This window comes from Peromyscus leucopus, chromosome 7 (genome assembly GCF_004664715.2).
Source record: "Peromyscus leucopus breed LL Stock chromosome 7, UCI_PerLeu_2.1, whole genome shotgun sequence".
NCBI lineage: Eukaryota > Metazoa > Chordata > Mammalia > Rodentia > Cricetidae > Peromyscus > Peromyscus leucopus.
This window is the reverse complement of record NC_051069.1, coordinates 19,604,598-19,631,669: the sequence shown is the minus strand read 5'-3', so window position 1 is coordinate 19,631,669 and position 27,072 is coordinate 19,604,598. Positions and strand designations below refer to the sequence as shown.

The window sequence follows — 27,072 nt, the reverse complement described above, 5'->3', positions numbered from 1 at the left end:
TGTAGCCCAGGCTATCCTCATACTTTGTAGCCCAGGCTTGCCTCAAACTTCTGATCCTCCTGACTCATTTTCCAAGCATTGGGAATACAGGCATGAACCACTATGCAATGCTAATGATTTATATCTGGTTTTTGTTTTTGTTTTTTGTTTTTGTTTGTTTGTTTGAGGGTTTTAAGGGGGAAAGTTGTTTGTTTTGTTTTTCAAGACAAGGTTTCTCTGTGTAGCTTTGGAGCCTGTCCTGAAACTCGCTTTATAGACTAAGTTGGCCTCGAACTCACAGAGATCTGGCTGTCTCTGCCTCTGGAGTGCTGAGACTAAAGGCGTGCTCTACCACCGCCCGGCTGATTTTTGTTTTTTGGGTTGGTTTTTTTTTTTTTTTTTCTTTTGAAACCAGAACATTTATTTTATGACTGACTGAAATTCCTCAAGATGAACTGGATGCTGCAACAGCTGCCCTCTTAGGTTTAGGTGTTGTCCCTTCACGGAATCCATGTCTGAATCTTCGATAGACAATTTTCAGGTGCCTCATCTGCCCAGTCCCGGTAGTGTTTCGTCTCTTAGCCTTGGCATTCCAGTTATACTTTCTCTTGCGCTTGGCTGGGTAGCCACACTTGCCACAGGTCGACTTCTGAAGGTGGTAGGTCTTGGAGCCGCAGCGGCGGCAAAGCATGTGCGTCTTGTTGCGACGCTTTCCAAAGGATGACGTTCCTTTTGTTATCTTGCTGCTGCCGCCGAGGCCAAAGAGTTGTTTGTTTGTTTGTTTTTGTTTTGTTTTGGTTTTTGGTTTTTTCCTGGAGCTGAGGACTGAACCCAGGGCTTTGTGCTTGCTAGGCAAGCACTCTACCACTGAGCTAAATCCCCAACCTCCTGATTTTTTTTTTTGGTTTTTCGAGACAGGGTTTCTCTGTGTAGCTTTGCGCTTTTCCTGGAACTCACTTGGTAGCCCAGGCTGGCCTCGAACTCACAGAGATCCGCCTGGCTCTGCCTCCCGAGTGCTGGGATTAAAGGCGTGCGCCACCACCGCCCAGCCCATGATTTTTATTTTAATGTTGACTAAATCTATCTTTGTTATGGATTCTTTTCTCTTCTAGTCCTGTTGCTTCTTCTATAAGCATTTGGTAATAGTCCTAGGAATGGGGTTTTGTTTTCTCAAAGGTTTTAATAATACTGTGCTTTTCCAGCTAGACTACCCTGCATGAGTTGTATAGTTCATGATTTTACAGAAATGAGTCCATTTTGCCTAAATTATCACATTTATGTATATAAGGTTGCTATAGTGTGTTTCTTAGGAGCTACATTAATAGTGTCTTTTTTTGACATACAATATCTATCATTACATGAGTACATTTATTTAGGTCTAGCATTTTGTCTCCTATTTGTTAATTTTTTTATTCCTCATTTTCTCCTCTCTTGCCGCAACATTAAAACATTTTAAATATTAATTTGTTAATTATGTGTGGGAGGGGTGTACACACGTGCCATAGCACACAATGGGGAGGTCAGACGACAACTTGAATGAGCTGGTTCCCTGTGGGTCCCAAGGCTCAAACTCAGGTCCTCAGGCTTGGTGGCAATTGCCTTCATCTGCTGACCCTTCTCCCTGGCCCCCTTGCAGCATTTTTAAGTATTCTTTTCAAAATTTTTTCTCAAGTTTTTACTGTTTATCTGTCTATAATTTTTGGTGGTTGCTCTGGGAATACACATAGACACAGACACAGACATACATCTTTTCACGGGTAACTTATAATCACTGTTTTCCTGGGATTACAGGCAGGTGCTACCATGCCTGGGCCCTCTTTATGCTATCTAACTCCTGGAGCTCCCTCTAAGTGTCTTCTTGTAAGAGGCAGGGGTTATGGGGGGGGCGCGGGGGGGGGGGCGATCAAAGCTGTGTCGGAGAGTTGCCACATCTTAGAACCGCAGCTGTTCTAATCAGAGCAATTTTCCGTCCCTTGGTGATTTAGTAATGTGCATGCCTGCTGTTCCTGCCCTTGCTCCCAGGAGACCCCTTTCGTGCACCTCATGTCCAAACTAGAGGTACCTCTGGACATCTTGGACTCATTCCTGTCCCTCCTCCAGGAATCGTTTGGATTCCAACCGAAAACCAGACACTACTCTGTGTGTAAGGTAGTGAATTGGCCACATGGCGACGAAAAGAACCCATGGGGGAAGGTGATGGTGGGCCAGAAGAAGGCTGTACATGGAACCTGTACCACAGAGGCTCCAGAAGCCAGAACATGCTGGAAAGTGGTTCTTCTCAAGTAACGGGGAAGAAAAAACAGACTTCTGATTTGTTGTGTTAGCCAATTTCAAACTAGCAATAGTTAAACAACCAGCTTGTAAAATCCCTGAATATTTAATAATGAGAGCCCGTGCAAGCCAGCTCTAAAACTCACTGTTTAGAGGCACAAGAGGACTGGGTGGTGTTCTCTAAGCCTCTAGGTCCTGCAAAAGAAACAGGAACCACGGCGGGTGTGACCCAGGCTTTGGAGATGGCGAGAGAAGGTCTTTGGCAGAAATTCCCCGTCCTAAGTCAGTCAAGAGAAGGGAGCAAACCCTGACTTTCCTCTTCCCTCCCAATCTATCAGTTCCTGCAGGACCACAGTTGGAAGCAGAGGACAGGTGTCACCTCCCAGGAGCTCATGTCCATCCCTTCCTCCCTTCCACGGCTTTGCCGCTCCTCCCTCCTCCGTTGCCCTTTAGAGTCTCCCTCTCACGCTGCTCATTCACGTTTGCTACCCCGCCTAAAAGCTCCCGGGAACTTCCTCATATGTAACGCTGCTGTCCATGGCGCATCCTCTGCCCTTTGCTCTTTCCCTACACTATGTACTTTGGGAGTGGCCCTCTTCTGCTGCGGCTTCCACAACCCGCCTTCTCTCTGCCTTGCTCTTCTGGGTGGAGCAGTCCCTGTGGACTTCTCTCTTCTGTGTGGAACAGGCACTGTGACCAGGCACTATCACACATGCAAAAGTCAAGGGTTTTGAACACAGACTCGGGGCCCCTTAAGGTACTGGAGGCTCTGGGCCTGAAACTGAAAATTGAAGGACTTGAACCTGGGACACCTTCCAGGCACAGGCTGCTCACAGCCCATACCTCCTTCTCCCAGGATGCCTTTGACTCTTCGTGCCCTCCAACTGGCTGATTCTCCTTGGTCCCGATTCTGGGTGAGAGTCATAATTGTCACTCCAGTCACTGACATCCCTAACTGGCTGCTCTGAGTGAGGCCGAGCACAGGCTCTGAAGTCCCTCCTGGGTGAAGCTTGTTGCTTCCTGTCTAAGCAGAGGCTGTAGACCCCTGGGTCCAGCTGAAGTGACGCAATGCTGTTGTGGTGGACACAAGACTTGCCTATCCAAGGGGACTTGCTGTGTACATGCCTTCCCCACGTTCACTCAGCTGCTCTTGCCTGTGTGTCTACCTGCACATCAAGGCCATTGACACATCTGCTGGGTATGTTTGGCATCTATGATGACATGTCTTAAGCCATGGTGAGTCTTAGCTGTGGCTGAAATGACAATGATTTAAAAAACTCTCAAAACTGCCAATGCCAGGCCCCACCTCAGTATTAACTGACTTACTTCCTTCCTCCCTCCCTCCCTTCCTTCCTTCCCTCCTATCTTTTTCTTCTTCCTTTCTTCTTTATTTAGTATCTGAGATTCTAGGGTTCCACTTGCCATGGATGTGAAGGTCAGTTCATGAAGAGTCTTGGAATGTAAATTCTTACTAGAGAGGATGAGGTTCCAAGGAGTCTCCTGGAACACGCCTCGTGTGCTGGGCTTTTATTTATTAGGAGCAACTACATGCAAAGATACTATACAGTCATCAAACCATGTTTATAAGGAACAGGAAGTTTTGCTTAGTAGATCACCAGGAAGAACAAAGACAAAGGGTTATGGAATAGAAAAATATAGAAATATAAGAACCCCTTACATCACAAGAAAAGCCCATTCCAGCTCATGGAAAGCCTGTAGCACAGACCATTTCCTTCTAGCATGTGGAGGTTCAGAATGTTCCTAGGTGCAGAATGTGTTTCTTTCTCAGACAAGGCTGTGACAACGTCATTTATTCTTTGACAGTTTCATCCATGTATACAATGTATCTTGATCCTGTCCACCCCTGCCCTACCTCCTCCTGGACACAAACCAACACAGCCTCCTCCCTCATGCATGCTCCCTGGAACCCACAGAGTCTAATTAGTGCCGCCAGCTGGGACGTTGGCTGATCTTGTAGGTGTGCTCTTGTGCAGGTCTTACATGGGTAACCACAGCTGTAGTACACTCGTCAGTGCAACAGACACGTAGTGTCAACAGCACTGTATCATCCACAGCACGTTTTCCCGTGCTTGAATTCTCTCCTTCCCCTTTTCGGCAACGTTGTTAGCCTTTGAGAGGGGGTGGTATGGATGTCCTAGTTATGGCTATGCACCCAGCCTTCACTTGTCCTCAGTTCTTTGCTAATCTGTATTGCTGCCCACAGCAGAAAGAGGCTTCTCAGGCCAAGGTTGAGGACAGCGCTAATCTCTGAATCTAACCATAAGTATTTAGAAGGCAATTTCTGCCAAGTCCATTTAGCAAAACAATAGCCATAGCTCCCCCCGGGGCCTATGACCTCCTGACCATGGGGTTTGGATCAGGTTTACAGTGACAGGCATGTGGAACAGGCCTTTTTAAAGCTCCTCAGAGAAGGTTAATACATGCTGAGGGATCTGACAGGCCAACTGCCCCATCTTTCCTACACTCCACTTTTTTTTGTTTTTTGGTTTTTTGAGACAGGGTGTCTCTGTGTAGCTTTGTGCGTTTCCTGGAACTCACTTGGTAGCCCAGGCTGGCCTCGAACTCACAGAGATCCGCCTGGCTCTGCCTCCCGAGTGCTGGGATTAGAGGCGTGCGCCACCACTGCCTGGCTAACACTCCACTTCTTTACATGAGTTGAGATGTAAGGCAAATTGCTGAACGATCTTATTAATAAAAACCCCGAGCCAGATATTGGGGTTAAAACTGAGAGATCAGAGGAATAGGACAAGCCACAGCCAACCTCACCTCATCAACACCACAGTGTCCAAAGAGACCTACTTCCTGCATACCCACGCCTATATGCCTTTCTGTCCATGCCATCTCACTTCCTCTCTCTGGCCAGCTACACTACTTCCTCTTCCTGCCCAGCTCTGTCACTTCCTGTCTGTCTGTATAGCCCTCCAGACCTTCATGGTTAACTAGTGTTAGAATTTAAGGCATGTGCCACCATGCCTGGCTCTGTTTCCAGTGTGGCCTTGAACTCACAGAGATCTGGATGGGTCTCTGCCTCCCAAGTGATAGGATAAAAGGTGTGTGCTACTATTGCCTGGCTTCTATGTTTAATATAGTGGCTGGCTTTTTCCTCTGATCTTCAGATAAGCTTTATTGGGGTGCACAAATAAAATATCACCACATTGAGAGACTGCTAATATTTCAGGAAATCCTGTGCTAGGGAGGAAGAAGCCTGGGGTCCTGGCACAGACCAGGTGAGAGGATTATGCCTGCTGCAAACCTGATGTACTTTGTTTCTGGTATTTTCTGACTTACAATTTCCTGACTGAATCAAAGTTACCTTCTGCCCCCAGAGCTGTTTAGTAAGGCACCTGGAAGAATCGCCTTTTACTTTCATTGTTTATAATATATCCCTCCCGGCCCAGGGCGGGTTACTGTACACACCAAGGCTGTGGTGGCCACAAGCTGCGTAGAGCCTGGCCCTAAGAACTGACTTCCTCAGGCCCACTGGAGGATGTAGAAATTCTTCACTTTGGCTGTTGAGTGGTTGGGTTTGGTTCCTGTTTAAATGGCTGCTGTATATTTGTGTGTGGCTCTCTCCTCCCAAATGCCATGAAGACAGACAAAAACTGGCCTTAAGGACTATGCACATATGAGGGTAGTTTTAGCTTGTCAGCTGGATTATACGTAACATTTATACTTGAGCTTGCATTTCTGTTGCGTGACTTCCCGGGGGTGATGTGGACAAACATCTATTCGGCCCAGATACAGCACTAACAACTGATCAAAGAAACAGTTCCAGAGAGGTCTGGCTTACTGAACCGGTGAGTTAGCAGGACTCTGGATGTGGGGTTAGCTACAGAATGTGGGTGGCTAAAGGCAGCTGCATCACTGTACAGCCCACACCAGGCTGGGCAGTCAGCAGGAAAGCTGTATCCCCAGAACTCTTTGAATGGCATGCTTGACTGAGCTGGGTCGGTCTCCTCTCCCTGGCGGTTGTTACTGTGAGTATAACCTTAGGGAGGCACCTTGTGGTCTTGCAAGTTTTAGGAGCTTCCTGGGCTTATGAATTTCATTCACTTCGGAGTCTTAAAGGACTAGGAAGGACATGGTTACACAACTTAGAAGTTCCTCTGCAGGACCAGGAGCCATGCAAGGTCTCTTCTTGCTGGGAGTTGTCCCTAAGTAGCTATTGGTGTTTTAGTCCCCCACTGTATAAAAGGAAATACTCCTATGTGTGTGGGAGGGGGTTGACAGTGGCCCTACACTCCACTAGGGAGTGTGTAACTAAGAGCATGGCCACCCCTTCAATGTCATCAAGCAGTCTCCCTACCCACCCAGCACAGTCCATTCTCACCGTAGGCCGCTGTGTAGCACTGGCTCCAGAGAAGGCAACTGGAGAGGCCAATAAATTAGGTCATGTCTCTCCACAGCTGGTTAATTACCTAGCCTCTGCCATCCAGGCAGATGTCTTTAAACATTTATGAGTAACATATCCCCTCCAGGTTAGCTGTCTCTACCTTCAAAGCCAGGGCAGATCCCACCTTCTCTGGGTTCTGTTGACCTCTGCTTCTAGCTTCCTCCCAGCTTCTCTTCGGACTTCCTCGTATGCTGACATGTAATACTTCTTCTTTGCTTTTGAGGAGAGTCTGCTGGGATAAACCAACACATAGAAGTACTGTGTGCATGGGTGTGTGCATGTGTGTGTGTGCACGCACATGGGTGGAGATCAGAAGCTAACATCAGAAACTTTCCTCAAACACTTTCCACATTATTTTTTTTTAAGTGAACCTGGAGCTTGTCCATTCAGCCAGACTGGCTGGCCAGTCTGCTTTGGGATCCCCCACCTCCATCCTCTAAGCACTGGAATTTACTGGTGGGCTGCCATGCCTACCCAGCATTTGCCTGCATCCTGGGGATTCAAACTCTGTCCTCATGCCTGCATGACAAAGCCTTTACTGGCTCAACTATCCCTAGCCTGTGTAATTTTTTATTAAAAACATTTGCACATATCTAAAAACCAATTTGCAAATAGTGTAAATACTTCAATTTCCAAACAGTGGCCCCTTGAAATAACAGAGATTGTTTTAATTGATGTTCATGTGTGTGCTTGTGTGTGTTACAGTCATCGGAGGCCAGAGATTAACGTCAGGTATTCTTTGATTCACCTGGTTTTTGAGGCAGTCTCTTGCTGGCCAGGATCTGAATAGGCTAAGCCCCAGGAATCTGTCTGACTCTGCCTCCCCAGGACTGAGGTTAGAAGTGGATGCCACTGTGCCTGGCTTTTTAAATGAGTCCTGGGCAATCAAATTTGGTTTTTCGTGGATGTAAGGCAAGCACTCCACTGTCTGAGCTGTCTTCTGAAGCCCAGGGGTGGTTTTATGATTTCGGGAGTACCAATGCCCTTTGTCTCCCGCTCACTTTGACTGCATATCTGTGGTACTGCAGGCACCCCTTGGCGGCAGCCTCCTACAGTTGAGGACCATATCTCCACGAGTAGGTCATGTCAGGAGATAACCCAGAGCCTGTCTCCACATTGCCTTGGAATTTTTCTTCCTAGGAGGCAGGAGTTTGGCAACCATCAACATTACAACTTCACCTCCTTTTTTCGGAGCTGACAGGGGTGACTAGCACCTCTGTTTGGCCATTATGGCAATTATCTTTGGAACCTGTCACAGATTTGGGGTTCAGGTTCCTCCTCTTAGTGCTTCCTAGCACCAGAGGACAGAGGTTGGGGAGCACTGTCCCCCCCTTTGATGACAGCATTATGGGATGGATTTTTTGGCATCAGAATTCAGTAACAGCAGCAGCAAGCACTCACTCTGTCAGCAGGTGTGTCTGAGCTCTTACTACTGTTCCTCATCGCAGAGTACAAAACTCCTCTCAAATCTTTCCACATAGTGGGGATGCAGGATTTGAGTACCATATAGTCAGTATTCAATATCCATGGGGGATTGGGGCCAGCATACACATCCCCATCAGATGCCAAAATCCACAGATGCTGAAGTTCCTTATTTAAAATGATTCAGTAGTTATCTACACCTGTGGGCCACCCTACTTTAAGCCACCTTTTGATTACTGATAAAACTTAACCCAATTTAAATGCTATGAAAATTGTTAAACTATATTGTGTAAGGAATGATGACTAAAAAGTTCTTGTATTTCATACAGATCTAATGTGATTTTTCAAATATTGTTAATTCACGGTTTTCTTTTGTATCCATGGATGTAGAACCAACCTAGGAAATAGGGAGGGCCAACCGTATATTCACTATTATGTGGTAAATGAGCACAATTGTGTATAGGAGCCCAGAGGTCGTTGAATACCATGCTGGAGGAGATGATGTCTGAACTGAGTCTGGAGAGAGATGAGTGGTGGGTAGAGGCGGGCAAGGGTCCTGGGCATACAGTGAGTAATGTTGGCGAGACTCAGCTATGTGGGAAACCACAGTGAGGTACAGCCAGAATGAAGAGGGCAGGTCACCAGGATACAAAGTAAGAGGCAAGTTAGGAGGCAGAGATGGGTCATGGAAGACCCCTGTGCCATGCCAAGAACCCTTGGCTTGATAAAGCAGAAGACAAGGAGGAGCCGGGCGGTGGCGCACACCTTTAATCCCAGGGAGGCAGAGGCAGGCAGATCTCTGTGAGTTCGAGGCCAGCCTGGTCTACAAAGCGAGTTTCAGGAAAGGCACAAAGCTACATAGAGAAACCCTGTTTCGAAAAACCAAAAAAAAAAAAAAAAAAAAAAGACAAGGAAGAACCATGGGCATATTTATATTTAGAGCAACAGAATAACGAAGTCAGAGTTTCTTTGTAGGTAGATAGCACTGGGTCCAGTCTGGATTAAGGAGAATTTTATACAAAAGCTTAATGTCATGTGTCAGGAACTTATTCGCCAATACTGTAATGCTGGGAGGTAGGACCCTATAGAGGTTAACTGGGTCATAAGGGCTATGTCCCTCTGAATAGACTGTCATTATTGAGGAGAGGGACTTGGTCTCAAAGTAAGTTTGGGGGATGGAGATGTAGTTCAGTTGGTAGAGTGCCTGCCTAACACGCATGAAGCCCTGGGTTCCATCCTAGCACTACATAAACCAGGCGCATTGGCACACACCTATAATGCCAACACTCAGAAGATAGATGTGTCAGACACACACACACACACACACACACACACACACACACACACACACACGGTAAACTGGACTTCTCTGGTTTGCTTGCTCTCTCCTTGCTCCTCTGCTGTGGGACAACACAAAGCATCAGGGTCCCTGCTGGATGCTGATGCACTGTACTTGGATTTCCCAGCCACTAAAACTACGAGAAATAAATTCCCCATCTGCAGCACTCTGTTATAGCAACACAAAAATGGAACAAGACAGAGGTCTTGACTAGGAATTCAGTGAAGGGAAGAGATTCAAGAAATATTGGAAAGTTAAATTGCAGGACTTGTCTGAAGGAGAACTGGGAAAGAGGATTGTGGGTAAACAAAGATTTCAGACTTTGATGAGGTTTTGGGGCCCAGCTCCCTGCTTACATTGAATCTAGTGGGCCCAAACAGACTGTACACGTTGAGTCCAAGGACAGCTAATGAAGCTGCATTCTGGTGGTCATCTCTCTGAAATATTTAGACATTACTTCTTGGCAGTTGAGATCAGGTCTTAGACCTGTGGCCAGGACTGGAGGTGAGGGGAAGAGTGGACTCATTTCCAGACAGTGTTCTGGAAGGAAGTCTGGAACTGTCCCCCAGCTCCAGATGGCCTGGGAAGGACTACTGAGAGAGAAGCTGAACACAGGCACCCAACAGTAGAGGAGGGGACAGAAGCCATCATAAGTACAAGCCATGATGAACAGCCTGTCAAACAGCAGGTGACCGGCCAGCCAGAGGGACACATGGGTCCTTTCATTTCCTCTCCTTTGGCTTTGGGCTTCAGTGGGAAGATTTCTTTCTTTCTTTTTTTTTCTCTCTAAGCAAAAATAATTATGACCAACTAATTGAGACAGCTCCCTTCAAATAAAACAAGACAAAAGCCCAGATCTCTTCATTCCCACCATTTGTCTTCCCTAACAAGCAACAAGCTTCCCTTCCAACAGCTCTGTCCCTTTTCAGACGGGATGGACAGAAATGTAGTTCACCTCCAGGGAGTGGGAAATCCCCCACCTCAATACATCCTGCTCCCCAGCACAGGGCACCGAAGATGTCTCTTTTGAAGTTCATGCAGAGTCACTGAGGGGAGAGGCAAAGCGGTCAATCTGTGTGTACCCCAGCACCAGCCAGGTAGGTGGCCATTCACCTGCATGAAGCCCCCAGAGCATTCGGGCCGGTGACTCCAGACTTAGCTTAAATACACTGAACGCGCACCTCAGGCAACAGAGCAGCAAGGCTAAGAATGAGATCCGGCAGACCACGTGAGATAAAAACAAGGAAGGAGGAAGGAAGGAAGGGAGGGAGGAAGGAAGGGAGGGAGGGAGGGAGGGAGGGAGGGAGGAAGGAAGGAAGGAAGGAAGGAAGGAAGGAAGGAAGGAAGGAAAGAAAAGAGAACTTATTTGAATTCATATGTCCTGTCCTTCCAAATCCATTATACATTTTTTGGGTTCTGGATTTTGCATTAATAATATCAAGTTGCATACCTTATACAAATAATAGGTCTGAAAATATTTGCCGAGGAGCTCATATCTTAATGAGTAAAAATGCTGCTCATCCTGATTCCATCAAACTCTGGGGCTAAGTTAGGCAAATGCACATGCTCATGAACCTACTTCAAGTTCACTCTTTAATCCAGGCTGTTCTAGAACTGATTGTATGCCCCAGGCTACTTTTAAAAGTCTGATGATACTCTGCCCTTTGACAATTTATATACTACTGGACTACTCATGACTGGTGAGTGGTACAGACTGTGGTGAAGTAGAGCTTGGAGACAGAGAAACATGGATGGGAACTAAGCTTATTGAGAAACCTGTTGCAAAGAGGCTGGCCATGCGGGCTCAGCTATGGTATGGATACGTAGCACGTGGTTGGAGAAATGATTGCTAATTACGGCTTGTCAAGTCATTGCAGGCTGTGCTCTGGTGTGTATATGTATGGTTGCAGAAAATAGGCTCTAATTTTGGCTTGTTGCTCTTCCACTGCATGGAATACCACACTTATCAAAGATTAATTCATAGGTAGAATATGTAATCTTCATTTCAGAAAAACTATTCATGTTCCTATTGGAAACTGAGGCCCTAAACAAAAGACTTGGTGCTTGCTCTGTGGTAGCTGCGGTAGCCTCTGTCCTACCCCTCCTCCTTCCCCTTCCCAGCATTCCTATTTACCTTCAGTAACTGTTGTTGCACGTTCACTACTTTTAACAATCCGGCACATACAAAGAATGAGAATTGAGTAGACTGTTTCATTTTACTTTTCAACTCTGTAAATTTTAAATACAAAAGAAATACAATAACCTCTGAAAGACTAGGCATGCATTAAAGGTTTCATAGCATCTTTCTCTATTTTCTTTCTGGCTTTCTGTTGAATCAGTTGCATCAGAAAGCAATTCCCCAGAATGTCAGTGCTTTCCTATGAATAACTGTCTCACAGAACACCAAAAGAAAATGCGTTCTCACAAAAAGAAAATGCGTCCTCGTTACCCTCAGCAATCTTACATGGTTGTATTAGAAGTTTCCAGAAGACTTACATGATCTTACTGTGTTAAGAATTTAAGAGTTTGGAGAAATCTTACCTATAGCCTAACAACACAAGACAACTGTGAAAATATTAATAGATAATGATTTGATTTCCACAAATAAATTTGAGCAGCTTTCGGAAGCAACGTTAGCAAATTAAAATTGTAGACCACTCAATCACAAACAAAGCAAAACAAAACCCCAAACAAGCCCCCAATTCTTTTCTTCCATTCAGACTGCTCTCTGCGGGGATGGCAGCCCTCACCTACAACCACTAAAATACCTTCCAATCACTCACTGTGAATGCTTACCATGGCTGATAACCCCTGGCAGCTTATTAGATGCTGTTCTAATGGAGTTTAAATCCCAGTAAGACTGGCTCTGTCTTTAAAGACCTATCTTCATATTAACTAGAATGAATCCTTCCCTCCTTTGTGATCCTAAATCAAGAGTCTTGGCTTTCTGTTACACAAGATCTGTCACATTCTAGGTTATATCCACCTTTATCCACCAATAGATCCTAAATTTCCCAGTGTCCTCATACCATCATTACCAATGTTAAAGCTCGTTATGGTTGAAATGGATCTTCCCCTTAGTTTGGTGATGTTTGGTGACATTTTTTAAGACTTTAGCTAGGTGGCAGCACTGAGTCAAGTCATGGGACCAAGAATGTGTGGAAAGGGCATGGCAAGCAAAAGAGAAACTTAGAAAGCAGCGCCGAGGGCATGACGAAGACTTTAGAATGGTTGGCAAACAGGCTTTAAGCAGGGAATAAGGGCAAACAAGACCAGATAAGCAAGCAGAGCTGGGGACACAGAGTGGAGTCCCAGAGGTGAGGAGGAAACGAGACAGAAGTTACTTAATCAGTCCGAGGAACAGCCCATGAGCATCCCACCACCCAAATGCAGCATCATCAGCTCAGACAGTGTTAAACTCCCATGCCAGTCTGGGACAACTACCTGGGAAGAGACGGTGATCATGATGGATGAGAATGTCCTGACAGTATCGTCTGCAGAGTTGGGCCACACGAAGCCTCTCTTTGTACTTAGCACTGTAACCTGAACAGGAAGAAGCAAAGAAGCATAAAAATTAAGTGAACCGAGTGTGACATTCAGCACAGGTCTATGGCATGCTCCAGTGGCCAGGCTACTAGATACTTAGACCCACCCATGAACCACTCTCAACAAATATCAGTGTTGCCAACCTTGCTGCTTGTTCTCTTGGTGCTTTATCTCGAACATCAAAGAACCAATGTTATCAATGACACCCGGACTAAAATAGCAAGCATTGGTCCTGAACAGAGAAGACATAAGATTACTCATATCTAAGAGCATGTGAAATAATGTTCAACTCTCCAATAAGGCAAAATAGCGAAGGCCAGACAAACTCAGTCTTTGAGTTTATCTGATAAGCAAAAGATTAAAAGAATGTACTAACTGGTGGGTTAGAGAGATGGGTCAGGGTTTCTGAGCATTTTCTGCTCTCGCAAGGGGCTGAGTTCAGTTCCCAGCACCCATGTGGCAGCTCACAACCATCTGTAACTCCAGTTCAAAAGACCTGATATCCTCTTCTGGTCTCTGGGTACTGAACACACAGGTGCACGGACATTATACAAACAAAACACACATACAAATTAAAGTAATTATAAAAAAGAATAGTAAACTGGGCAGTGGTGGCACACCCCTTTCATCCCAGCACTTGGGAGACAGAGGCAGGTGGATCTCCGAGTTTGAGGCCCGCCTACAAACTGAGTTCCAGGACAATCAGGGCCATTCAGAAAAACCCTGTCTCGAATAACCTCCCCACCTCCAGGCAAAAAAAAAAAAAAAGAGAGAATAGTAATAAATATTATGAGGAAAAGGCCCTTGCATGGAGACAGATAGGTCCTGAGTAATTTGATGATCATTTATAAACAACTAAAACAAGTTCCTTCTTTGGCTTGCCACTACGAACTTCAAAGAAATTGATTCTGCAGAACAACCAGTTTTAAACTATGGTCACATCGACATCATAACCATGAAAAATTAAAAATAACTCATGTATCTAACAGAGATACAATAGTGGAATATTGATAGAGTTCAGCAGTGTTCTTAACTATAATGCTAAATGCAAGCATACATTTACTGCAGAATATATGGTGTGAGAACATTTTTCAAATAGAAAACCAGCACACTGAGTGAGTGGGGAAACGGTATATAATCAGAAAGCATCTTTTGTTTTACCTCCTACAATCCCTTTAAGTGTTATTAAATTAAAATCAGGAGTATTGCCATGACCTTGCTCCTCACTCTTACATAATAAAAGTCCTTGGCTCACTTTTAAACACACAGCACAGTTGCATTTCGATAAGATAACTAGAATGTCCAGTTCAGCCTAAGCCCAGCTAGATTCAGTGGAATAGCTGGTTTCTCTTGGCAGCCGCCACCTGCTGTAGGGAGCATCTACCACAGTGAGGAAGGAGCTGGTCCCTTCTGTCTGCACTGTAAGCCACTTCCTCTCTTCCCTGGCCATCCTTGGGTCCTTCCTGACTCTTCCCGGGCAGACGAGGAGGATGATGGGTAGGAAAAGAGGAATGATCAAGACTGAGAGGTGTTTGCTGGAAGGCTCTCTTGGCTGGAGTAGCTGTAGTGTGGCCTCATACATAGTGTGGAGCAGGTGAGTCAGACACCAACGGCTTCCCCCAAAACTGTGGGCAGCATAACAAAGCTCCCCCAGTTGCCCCTCTGTGAGAGCATGCCTGTCACCAGCCTGCCCTGTGTTTCCACTGTTCTGATCCAGTGTGGGTAAAAGGATGAGTGACTCCAAGAAGGCTTTTTGCAAATCCCACCAAGCAGGCTCCCCTCCCTGGGCTTCCTGCAGCTCGCCTAGATTTTGGGAATCTCTGGTTTTATTCCTTGGCTAAAACCAACACAGACAGGGTCTCGGTATTGTGCCTCTTTTAAAGCTCTTAAGTGAACACACACACCACTACCACCACCACCTCTGGTTCTGGGGATTGTGAGTGATGTTTTTCTTTATTCGCTTCAAGATATTTTGATAATCTCCAGGTTTTCTGTGTTGAGTTGAATTACATTTTCACAAAGTCAACTTAGAAAAACTTTATAATGAAAAAGCAGTCGATTTTGTCAGCATTTGAAGGATCCTGTTCCTCACACTAAGAATTCCCCTGAGAACAAATTCCTATGTGTCACTTACAGCTGGCTGTTTTACTTTTCAGCTTTAGGTGACAAGGAGCTTATACTAGTTTCCCATAACTGGTGGGTGGCATGTTGTTGTACAGTTACAATGGGCGGTCAGGAAATAGCCTGGGCCCCATGCAGCCAGTCCTCAGGAGCTGAAAAGTGGCGGCACTCTGGTCCCAGTCTTCCAGGTGAGAGTCACCCGGTCTGGGGCTCCGAGTTTCTTCTCCGCTTCTCCTTGTTCACATCCATTTCCATGGCCGAGTCCCTTCTTCACCATCCACTTCTGTCCCGGGCTTCCACGCCCCGTGCACTGCTGTTGCCTTCTGGCCCCTGTGGGTTTCTGCTCAGTGCTTCTCGCTGTGTTTCTCTCAGACGCTTGTCACTTCAGTTTGTTCTGATCGTCATGATTTCAAGATGTGGCAAGGCACGATTAAATCGTTCTCACTCTCCAGACTAGAGCATGTCGGCTGCTGACGTTCTTGCTTGAGTTGAGCTCTGAGTCAATCACAAGTTGCTGGTATGGTTGATTAAAGCCAGGAATGCCAAACATTTGGGATCCCGTGACCCAAAGCCCAGCAGTCACTCCTGACCACTTTGGGACTAGTGTTTCCCAGCACACCTTGGGCAGCCAATGGGAAGCCATTGTCTCAGGCAGATGTCCTATGCTTGTGTTAATTCTGTGGCTGGGTGGTATTTTGTGATGTTTATAAAGAGAATAGATATAACAGAATGATTTTTTAAAATATTTATCAAATTGTGTTCTTTAATTTTGTGTGTGTGTTTATGTATGTACCATGATGCGTGTGTAGAGGTCAGATGTCAACTTTCAGGAGTCAGTTCTTTCCTTTAACCATGTAGGTCCCAGGGACTGAACTCAGGTCCTGCGGCCTGAGGGCAAGTGTCTATCTCAGCAGCCTCAGAATGATTTTAAACCAACCAAAACAAGAGGTAGGAGCAAACAGGCTGCGCAGGTTGCTTCTTCTAGGCTAGACATTACTTTATTCTAGCCTAAAAGAGAACAAGACTTAGTAATTCCGAGCTGAAGAGGTGTTGACTTTTAAGGTCATTGATAGATCCGCCACACCCATTTGCAGACGCCAAGGGAGCATCTGTTTTCATTACTGCTTTTCCTCTCTCAGATGCACCTGGCATTGACTTTTCTCTCCATTCTTGAGGGATGAGTTGGTTGTTTACACACCAAGAAAGATTTTTCCATGCCTATTCACATCACAGACACATCAGCTTACCGTGCACTGTATCCTATCAGAGTCGCATTGTTATTTGTCATGTTTAACCATGTTCGTTCAAAGCCTTTCTCCAAAGACCCACTGGCTGAGACTTTCTGATTCAATACACTGTGAAGAAGGAGCCCAGATTTGTTTCTGAGATCTGAATTTAGGTGCTAGCATCCAGCCGGGTGTGACCGTGCATGCCTTTAGTCCCAGCACCCTACTATTTGTAGGTGCTAGAGACGTGGCGCAGCAGTCAAGAGATCTGTTGCGAGCCAGGTGGTGGTGGCACACACCTTTAATCCTAGCACTCAGGTGGCAGAGGCAGAGGCAGGTGGATTTCTGAGTTCAAAGCCAGCCTGGTCTACAGAGCAAGATCCAGGACAGCCAAGGCTATACAGAGAAACCCTGTCTTGAAAAACAAAAACAAATGAACAAAAAAATAGATGCTAGCATCCAAAAGCTAAAATTACATCAAATAACAGCAAACTTGTTTGTTGTTTGTTCTTCACTACCAGAAAAGAAATCTTAAAAAAAATATTAAGACAGGGTCTCTAGTCAGTGAGTCGGTGAGATGGCTCGGTGAATAAACACACCTGCTGCCACACCTGATGGCCTGCGTTCAACCCCTGGGACCCACATGGTGGAAGGAGAGAACCGACTCCAGAAAGCTGTCCCCTGACCTCCACATGCACTGTTGCATGCACACACCCCAACAGTGACATATCCCCTGCCCCTTACACACTCAGGTTGTCATAAAGTTCCAAAAAGAAGTTACATAATTTATATGCACTTGTATTACTAGCATTATTCATTTTACTCCAAGTGCAGATTTTATTATGAATTATTTCAGGACTGTTTCAAGAAAGATGTTTTGGTTTTTTTTTAAAAAAATGTAACTATATCTAAAGACAAACATTAAAGTCTCATGGATGAAATAATAAGTGGAATAAATTATCAGCAGAGTGATGATTATAATGATGACATTTTATGTGTGTGTGTATGTGTATATATGAGTGTGTGTGTGTGTGTGTGTGTGTGTGTGTGTGTGTGTATGCCCAGCATGATAGCACACACCTTTAATCCCAGCATTTGGGAGGCAGAGGCAGGTGATCTCTGAGGTGGAGGCCAGCCTGGTCTACAAAGTGAGTTCCAGGACAGCCAGGGCTACACAGAGAAATGCTGTCTTGAAAAAAATAAAAGAAAACCAAACCAAAACAACAACGACAACAAAAGCTCAAAGTGGGGGGTGTATTCAAGGTCTCGCCCTGTGGATGTGTGGTTTCAGAGGACACTGAACACCAGTTCCTGTGGTTGTCAGTGGATGAAGAAAAGCAGGGCATCCCCACAGCTGATCTCTGTAACACTGCTTCAAGAGAGCGCTTGGAAAAGGCAGCAACTATTTAAGCAACGCTTCCTTCAGAGCAGAAGCCTTTCTGAAAACACCCTGCACACTACAACCAAACCCATGGACTTTAATGTGTCCGCCCATAAGCTCTCTGTGAGTGACTCCTGCCATGGGCTGGGCCGGCAAGTCACAGGTTTCCCTGACTTCCACTGTCCCCCGTGGGAACCCAGAAAGCGATGTATTCACAGCGGTTACGTTTAGGAAAACTCAGGCCACTTTCTCCACATTCATGGAGGAGAGGCCCAGTGTGATGCTTTCTTCCTCCAGGCTTGCATGCTTGGTCCATGTATGAGGACTGGTTGGGAAAAGGAGAAATCATACACGCAATATGAGATATGTTAAAAATGAGGCTAATGCCAGGAAGCTTTAAGACACTATCCTAACACCTTTAAGAACTGTGCAGTAAAGAGCTTAAAGTGGGTCGAATATGATAACTGGGCATTTTAATTACAAGATGAGAAGTGAACTCTTCTGCCTAGACCCAGGATGAGTCTAGGAAGTGAGTGGTTTTTTGCTAGCCTGGGAAATCGCCTCTTTCTGTCTTCTTTTTCTGGTAGGATGTGTTCTAAGAATAAGCATTAAAGTGAAGGAACGTGGCTTTCACCCTTGCTCCTGTAAAGAAGGAAGGATGCTATGGCTATACATGAGTGGTTAGAGCCTGTTACCTAACAGCATAAGCACAGAGGATGTGGTCAGAATTTAGGATGTCGTTGTCTTTGGAGATCAGCCACGAATAACATAATAAACAAATCCAAGGTGCTGAGATCATGCACTTTGCCAGAGAGTCCTTTACATGCAGCCTGTACCCCTAGAATTCTAACTCAGTTTTTGAGTCTTAGTGGTGGTGTCTGAGCAACTGGAGGAAGGGGAATAAGAGGTCAGCAGCCGTGAATAGCCCTAGCTTTTAATTTTCTTATGTTCCTTTGTTGATTATGCAGCAAACTCATTCACAGTCGGCAGTCTGTGCAGACCTGACTCGGGGAACTAATAGTCTAGCGAGGAGAATCAGTCAACATGGAAAAGGTTCGAACACTCTACACAGAAGTTTAACTCTAGGCAAGTGCTGAATAGCTCAGGCTCCAGGGTTTATATACTAAATTGGACATAATAAAAAGTGTTGGAAGTTAGGTAAAAGGTTCTTTAGTCTACTCATCTATTGGGTGAGTTTTATCTTTCACGGTTTCCTTTCCCTCTATATAGGGCTCTGTGGGTATCCACAGGGGGTTGGCTTCAGGATACCCGACTACTTGCATACCAGAATCAGAGACACTCAGGTGGATTATATAAAATGGAATTCCATTTGCGTATAACCTTTGAAAACCTCCCAGGTGTTTTAAATCATCTCTAGATTACTTAGAATAACTAATACAATGCAAATGGTATGTAAATGACTGCTATGCTCTCCTGCTTAGGGACTAAGGGCCTGAGGACATCTGCACTGGAAAAAGCCCAGAAACACTTTGTCTCATCCCTATCTCCAGTTGGTTGAAGTCAAGGATAATGGAACCCAGGGCTATGAAGGGCTGGCCGTGGGGTAACCTCCCTCACTGGGCTGTCATGTGATGAGAAAGTCTATGTGGGCCCAGCATTGCATATGCTTAACATTTCACTCCTGGCTCCCTCTCTTCTTTGGGGGGCAAAGCGAGGTTAGTGTATATAAGTTCTCCACATATTCAGCTACATTATGGAGGTAGTTGCATTTTAAAGGTATCAGGAATAACATAAAATACGGCCTTCATCTCCCGTCAGGCCCTTGTCGGTGGGAATCAGTGCTGTCTCGTAGTTTTTTGTTTTCATTGTGTGTTAGATCCAGAGAGAAAGGGCAAGAAAATGAAAGGAATCGGACACCAGGGAATGGTGTGAAAGAGCTGGCCAGAACGCAAAGGTCTGAGGACACAGGGTTGAGATCAATGAGATCTCAGATAGAGCTAAACACATTCTTTCACTGAGGGTGCTCTTCCAGACCTTTGCAAATGTATGTGCGTAGAGTCATAGTAAGGGAACAGGCCATGAAGTCTCCAGTTCGGCATTTCACACATGAGGAATCAGCTTCAGAGGAAAGAGCCATCCCCAAATTCATGGGTACCCCTTTGTTCTCTACGCACCAAGAGTTTGCTGAGTCTCTGCCTGGCTTTATCTAGAAAACAAAACAAGGCCCTGCTGTCATGGGCTGTGTTTTGTAGGGGCAGAAGACGACATTCAATGACAGAAATAAATGAAGATTAATGCAGTTAAGAAGGAAAAAAAAAACAAGAAATTTGAGAGACAGTGTCTGCAGGTGGGAGATAGAATCCTTAATTTTGAAAGGCTAAGGAAGGGTTCCGCATGGCTGTGACATTTCAGCTAAGGCATAAATGAGACCAAAAAAAAGTCCATGGGACAAAGTGGGGGTGTGGAGGGGGGGAGACAGCAAGTGCAGTGCCCAGACGGGAGCTAGCTGAGCTCCTTGGGGGAAAGAAAGAGGCCAAGTGCTGAGAAGAGAGGAAGTTGTGATTAAGAGTGGGCAAACTGCCAGAAGGCCAGCACTATACAGCTTCAAAGACTTCAGAAGCGTTCAGATTGGTATGGGAAGCACAGGAGGAAGCTATGGAAAGATTGGACCAAAGGAATGATGGGAAATAGCCAGGAAATAGTACTGTGTGAAGAACTTTTCTTGTCGCCCTGACAAAGTGCCTGCCAAAAGCTACATAAGGAAGAACAGGTTTATTTCGGCTCACAGCTCAAGGATGCCATCTGTGGATCAGCGGAAGGGAGGGAGACATGGTAGCAGGAATGTGAGGTGGCTGGTTACATTGTACCCCCTCAGCAAGCAGAGAGAGGCGAATGCTGGTGCCCCCCCCCCCCCACCTTTCTCCTCTTCATTCTCTAGCCCATGGGATGCTGTTCTAACCCCACAGGCTGGGGAGATGGCTCCATTGATGAAATGTTTGCTGTGCGAGCAGAAAGAGTGAGTTCAGATCCCCAGCATCGTGTAAGTCAGGGTGGCTCTGCACATCTGTAATCCCAGCACTGAGGAGGTGAAGACAGGAAGCTCCCTGTAGCTCACTGGCCAGTCAGCCTAGCTGAAGAGAGGAGACCAAGATTCAGTGAGAAATACTTTCTCAAGAAGTAAGGTAGAGGGCAACGGATAACGATGCCAGCTGTGGACCTTGGTCCTCCTGTGTGTAAGCACTTCACCTGTGCTGGCACAGGCTTGTATACATCAACTTGCATCAACCTCACAAAACCTCATGAAGTATCACCCACTCTCATCCCCACTTTACAGACAAAAAAAGCTGCAAAGGGAGGCACAGAGATAAAATTATAGTTGATATAGGTCAGGTCAGTGTTCAATACAATTAGCATAAATGTGCTCTAGATTCTCAGGAATTTATTTTTTCTCATGTGAATATATAACATTATTAACTTTCATAGGAGTGCTTGAAAAAGTGAGTTACTGTGTGTAAGTATGCCTAAAAGCACTGTGTTAGTTGTGATGGGCTTTTTCAGTATTAGTCTTACAGAAATGTTTAAATATTGATACATATGTGTATGCATGTATGAGTTTAATTTCTAGGCAGGGCTTCATCTCTCACTTCTGTCAATACTGACTGAGTTCCTTCGCAATGGTGGCATGAGAAGTTGGGAACTGGAGAGCTGGCTCAGTGGTTGAGAGAGCTCACTGCTCTTCCAGAGAACCTGGGTACAGTTTCCAGAACCCACATGAGGTAGCTGAGAAGAACTACCTGTAATTACAACTCCAGGAGTTCTGATGCCTTTTTCTAGCCGATTCACATGCCTGCATACATGTAAGGAAACACACACACACAGACACACACAGACACTGTACACAGGACTAAAAAATAAAATAAATCTTTAAAATTTTTAAGGAAGTTTAAGATTTGGGCTTAGCCAGACATGGTGGCACACACCTTTAATCCCAACACTCGGGAAGCAGAGGCAGGTGGATCTCTGTGAGTTTGAGGACAGCCAGGGCTGTTACACAGAGAAACCCTGTCTCAAAAAAAAAAAAAAAAAAAAAAAAAAAGAGCTAGGTATAATGTCTCATACCTCACCACTCAGAAGGCTAAGGCAAGATGATAATGAGTTAGAGACCAGCTCGGGCTACGTAGTGAGACCCTGTCACAAAATAAGACCAAACAAACAAGAAAAGAAAAAAATCAAACCTTGCAGGACTCTCTCACTATCACTCAAACTGAACAACAACAACAAAAATGTATGCTGATTGACTTTAATCAGGGGCCATCACACTAGACCCTAAGGGATGCCAGCTAAATGAGACACAGTCTGTATGTGTGGTGGTTTGAAAGAAAATGGCCCCCAAAGGGAGTGGCGCTATTAGGAGGCGTGGCTTTGTTGGAGTAGGCGTGGTCAGTTTGGAGGAAGTGTGTCAATGTGGAGGTGGGCTTTGAGGTCTCATATATGCTCAATTTCTGTTGCCTGAAAGATGTAGGACTCTCAGCTACTTCTCTAGCACCACGTCTGCCTGCAGGCCACCATGTCACACCATGATGATAATGGACTAAACCTATGAAAATGTAAGCCACCCCAGTGAAATGTTTTTCCTTTATAAGAGTTCTGGTGGTCATGGTGTCTCTTCATAGCAATAGAAACTCTAACTAAGACGCTGTTCTTAAGAAACTGACAGCCTGGTGACATATCCAGACAACTACATGCCATGTACTTTAACATAGTGTGGCAAGCATGGCAGTGGTACAAAGTGTCATCTGAAGTGGTTTTAATAAACAATATTAATTTTTAAAAAATCACATAAACCTCAGAAGACAGAAGGGCCCGTACAGCTTCAAGAGGAATTTACATAACCCTGAGTGGACAGCCAGCCTCCAGTGGAGAGCCAGACTTTCACATAGCACCTTCTTTAGAGTAATTTGGGGGGAGGGGCTGCTAGATGAGAACCAAATCAAGAGAGCCAGTACATAGTGTTCTTTTTGCTTAGGTCCTTCGCGTTTTCTTTCTGTTGTAACTTTGTGCCATATTAAATCAAAGAAACAATTCCAGGGAGGTTATAATGATCAGTTTTAAAAATACAGAAACAAAACTTTGATCTGAGACTGGGCAGTCTTGATCACAGCCATTCAAGAGGTTTCAATGGCTGTTCTGTCTCACTTGGCTGAATGCCGGGGCGATTGTGTCGCTGCCCTTTGAGTTCTAAAGATTTGCTATAGTTACTGCTTACTATTTAGTTTACCTTCTCTTTATCTGAACTTCTTCCCAGACTTCTCCAAAGGTTTAACTTTGCCATTACCAAAAGAACACATTTTTTTTTCAATGCATCTGCTTGCTTTTCCTAATCTCTGCCCCTCCTTGTATCTTGGCTTTGGGCCTAACCAAAAATCAGGCTCTGGTGTCAGAGGCAAAGCTCTCAAATAACCTTTTCAAAGGAACAACAGGGAGAGGAGAGACCAGACGCTGGACCTTAAAGTCATGAGTGCTGCTACTGAATCCTGAGGCTGTCAGCCTCAACCTGGCCTTCTCCCGGCTGAGGGTGGAAAGCTCTCCCTTGGGGTGAGCCCATAAGATCTATGCCTGGAAGCTTTGTCTTTCTAGAGCAGGGAGACAAAGGGTGACTCCTTGCTGAGATGGTGCGTCTATCCAGAGGACTCGGGGGGCTGAAAAGGTTCTTGCTTGGGTATACTGACCCATTCTCCATCATGACATTTTGTCTCCGTCTCAGTATGTAATTCCTGCTCCATCCTGCACATGTGTGCCTCCTGTGTGTTGTGGTTAGCAGACAGTATGAAACAAAAACAAACTAGAATTCCTGTGTGGGAGGAAAAGCTTAGGACTGTTGGACATCTGTGGGAAAAGTCGCTGTAGGCTTATAGCATTGCACTGTTTCCCAGTGGCGTTAATGATATAGGCAGTAAGGTCATAGCGGGAAACATGGGCTTTAGAGTCAGAGATCTGAGTTCATACCCAGTTCAAGTACTCCAGTCTGCCTGGTCTGCCTGGCTGCAGGAGCCTCTCCAGGTGAGGCCCTGCAGGGTTACCATGGTGATTAGTAACAATAATAAAAAAACCTGGAGATAGGAGGGTCTCAACACATATCTGGTGTTGTTACTATTATTATTATTATCATCACCATCATCATTATTAATTATTACACCAGCAGACAAAAAGACTAAAAATATTATGACTTCAGATCTTTGTCAGCTTTATAAGATGACCCATTTAAATGTTACATAGCAATGTCGAACATTTTTGAACCACAAACTTTAAACCAGAAATATGGTGTCTCCAAGAAAATTTCATCTGTATCTATTTTTTAGTTTTATTATTTATTCTCTATCTTAAATATTTCATTTTATGTTTATTTGTGTGCATGTGTGTGCACACGCGTGTGTGTCAGTGTGTGTCTGTGTGTACAACATGTGTGTGAGTGTGCTCAGAGATGCCAGAAGAGGGTGTTAGATTCCCTGGAGCAATGAGGATGCTGGGAACTGAACTCAGGTTCTCTGGAAGAGCAGCAAGTGCCCTTCACTACTGTGCAGTCTTTCCAGACCTTGTATCCATCTTTAAAAACCGTAAGTCACAAACCCCCACCAAACTTTAAGGCTTAACACCATTTGGATTTACTAGCTTATGGTAGTGGGGCATCCATTTGGGCTGGCTTAGCCGGATACTTCACCTACACTCCTTCCTCTGCTCCAGTGGCTCAGCTGGATCTCAATGGTAACTTTACCCATGAGTATGGCAGTTGGCAATGGCTCTCAGCTGGGTCTCTCTGTAGGCAATCTCTCTCTCTCTCTCTCAAAAATACCAGCCAGCCCAGGTTCCCTTACAGTGAGATTCCATGCTGCAAGAGGGAGAAGACAAAAATTGCAAGATCTCTTGAGGCCTGGCCTTAGAAGTCTCCCGTTTCACATCTGCCATGTTCTGTTGGTCTAAACAAGCAGTATAGGTCTGACCAGGTTCCAGAGGGCTGGGGAAGAGCCCCTGCCTCTTGGTAGCAAGAGTGGAAAAGTCACAGTGAGAAGTGTGTATGTATTCAGGCAGGAGAGAAATTATGGAGGCAAACAGTCTTATAAATGGAAAATAAGAAAGAAAGAAAGTTAAATATCTAACCCTGGTCATTTATATGGAACCTGATCCTGGTCCTGTGGTCTTTATACTATCGAATGAGCCTAGCCAGGTGTGGTGGCACACACCTTTAATCCCAACACTTGGAGACAAAGGCAGTCGGATCTCTGAGTTCAAGCCAGCCTAGTCTACAGAATGCGTTCCAGGCCAGGCCAGGGCTATGTAGAAAAACTCTGACTTTATATTTATAAAAAAAGAAAGGAAGGAAGGAAGGAAGAAAAGAAAGAGAGAGAAAGGAAGAAAGAAAGAGAAGAGAAGAGAAGAGAAGAGAAGAGAAGAGAAGAGAAGAGAAGAGAAGAGAAGAGAAGAGAAGAGAACCAGACTTTGATTAGTAGTGAAAAGAAATGAGACCAAAAAACTTTCTTAGGAAATAAAAAAAAAAAAAAAAATACAAAGGTGAGTAGGGAGGGCCATCAAGGGTCCAAGCACCGAAGACAAGGAAGAGATGAAGGACATGATTGTCAGAGCTTCAGGATACAGACTACAGAAAAACTAACATTCTCCCAGGAAGAGGAGCCTTAGTGCGTGGCATGGTGAGGAGGTGCCAGGATGGAGTCTTAAGCAGCACAGGGCAGAGTGAAGGGCACTTGGGCACTTGGAACCAAGGGCTGGACCAGCAAGAAACGACCTGATCTAATGTAGTCTAGCTGATGAGCCCGAGGGTAAAACAAATTAGCAGTGTAGACAGCCGTCCCTTGTGCTGTGTTGAGTCAGGCAGGGCTAATTAGGCAGACAAGCTGTGTCCTAGTAATTTGCCCCCATCTATGTCATTTCTAACCCTGGGTTCTTCTGATTGGCTTAAGTGGACGACAGTACAGCCTGATTGGCTGCCGAGCGCAATACAAAGCAGAACAGGAGGATGAGTCTCCTGAGCACTGCCTAGGAGCTTCCTTGAGTTCCCAAACGAGGTCTCCGTGAGAACAAGTCCAGCTGAGATAGAAATTTCTGTTTCACCGGTCACTGTGCCCTGGCCCTTATGGTCAGGGATTCTTCTTACTTGTTCAGGGTGGGTTTACTCGATATCTTACGTTGGAGGTGAATGCTTGACTCAAGACCATGTGGATTGAACGGATGTTGTGTTCGTTCCTGTCAGCTGCCGTAAGTGTGCAAATCACACTGCACGGTCCACAAACTCTCGTCTACTCGAGGTTGGGAAGGCTAGCTCCCTAGAGTGTAGACTTTCACGTCACGCCTAGTTTCTCCACCTTCACTGCCCTTGCTTCAAATGCCAGAACTAATTCTGGTTTCCTTTTTCTAACAGTGAACACAGTGCCTTCTTTGACAACCTGAACCTTGAACTTCCTGGCTCCTCACCATGCCTGTTCAGCCAGCTGCCCTGTCTGCCAGCCCCTAGTCACCCCTGGCATACTTGAACTTTATTTAAACGTTTCTAAAATTGTTCTGAATCATGCTCCTATTGTATATGTAGGTATCTCTGCTTCCTGAATTTCGTTTCTTATTGCCTTCAGGGAACAAATATGATTTTATCACAAATTTAACTATAGATTATTCCTACTTCATCCCTAGCTAGAATCATGTATTTAAGGCCCAACATTCAAAGTTTAATCAAAATAAAAGTTAAAAACCTGGGTTAAATACTTAGAATAGATAAGAAAAATCAGGACTTTTTTAAATGCCTGATTCCAAAGGAGAAGCCTTGATTCCTAAATTTTAAAAAGCATGTAATTGCCAAAACACAAAGTATAATCACAAAATATTCAAAATTCATTTCTTAGAAATGTAGCATATTTTACTAAGCAGAAAACAAAAATTCTCAAAGCAAAAATACTTACCAACAATTATACAGTACCCTTAAAATGTTACATAAGGAAAATAAGAATAGTTGAAATAATTGTACCTAGCTTTCTAAGGCTGTCTTCTGGTTGGCTTGTACCTTGTTGCCTAATTAATACCTTTTGAAAGGCATTTTGGCTTTATGTACAAAGAATCACAAAAATGTATTGACTCTTTAGCCCCATCATTATATTTCTGTCTGAGACACCAAAGAGTTAAAACAAAAAAATGCATGGCATGTTCATTACAGAAGTATTTACAAGAGGAAATCTCAATGACTTCTTCCTGGGGGATGGAAAACATATTACCTTGAATATTTAGTGATTGCTCTGAAAATAAGCAATTTTATAAGTAGGTTTTGGGGTGTGTGTGTGTGTGTGTGTGTCCAAGCATCAAGACACATGTGTGGAAGTCAGAGGACAACTTGGGAGGGTGGTTCTCACCTTCT

General features: G+C 44.9%; 2 protein-coding genes across 3 annotated transcripts in view; one reads left to right on the top strand and one right to left on the bottom strand.

The window, feature by feature from the left end:
- Exph5 (exophilin 5) overlaps nt 1–27,072 on the top strand; it is a 71,450-nt gene that overhangs the window by 8,199 nt on the left and 36,179 nt on the right. The window contains exon 1 of one of the 2 annotated variants that reach the window (XM_028864957.2): nt 9,512–10,522. The exons of the other annotated variant lie outside the window; for it this stretch is intronic. The gene's annotated coding sequence lies outside the window, so the exon portion shown is untranslated. Of the gene's footprint in view, nt 1–9,511; nt 10,523–27,072 lie in introns of those variants that run through there. 2 annotated transcript variants of the gene reach the window in all.
- On the bottom strand, nt 382–15,347 carry LOC114690354 (60S ribosomal protein L37-like). Its single transcript, XM_028865115.1, has 4 exons — nt 15,292–15,347; nt 13,115–13,203; nt 12,870–12,968; nt 382–747 (listed from the first exon to the last, which is right to left on the bottom strand). Exons 1-4 carry the CDS (start codon nt 15,345–15,347, stop codon nt 425–427), a joined length of 567 nt encoding a protein of 188 aa, XP_028720948.1. The 3' UTR covers nt 382–424.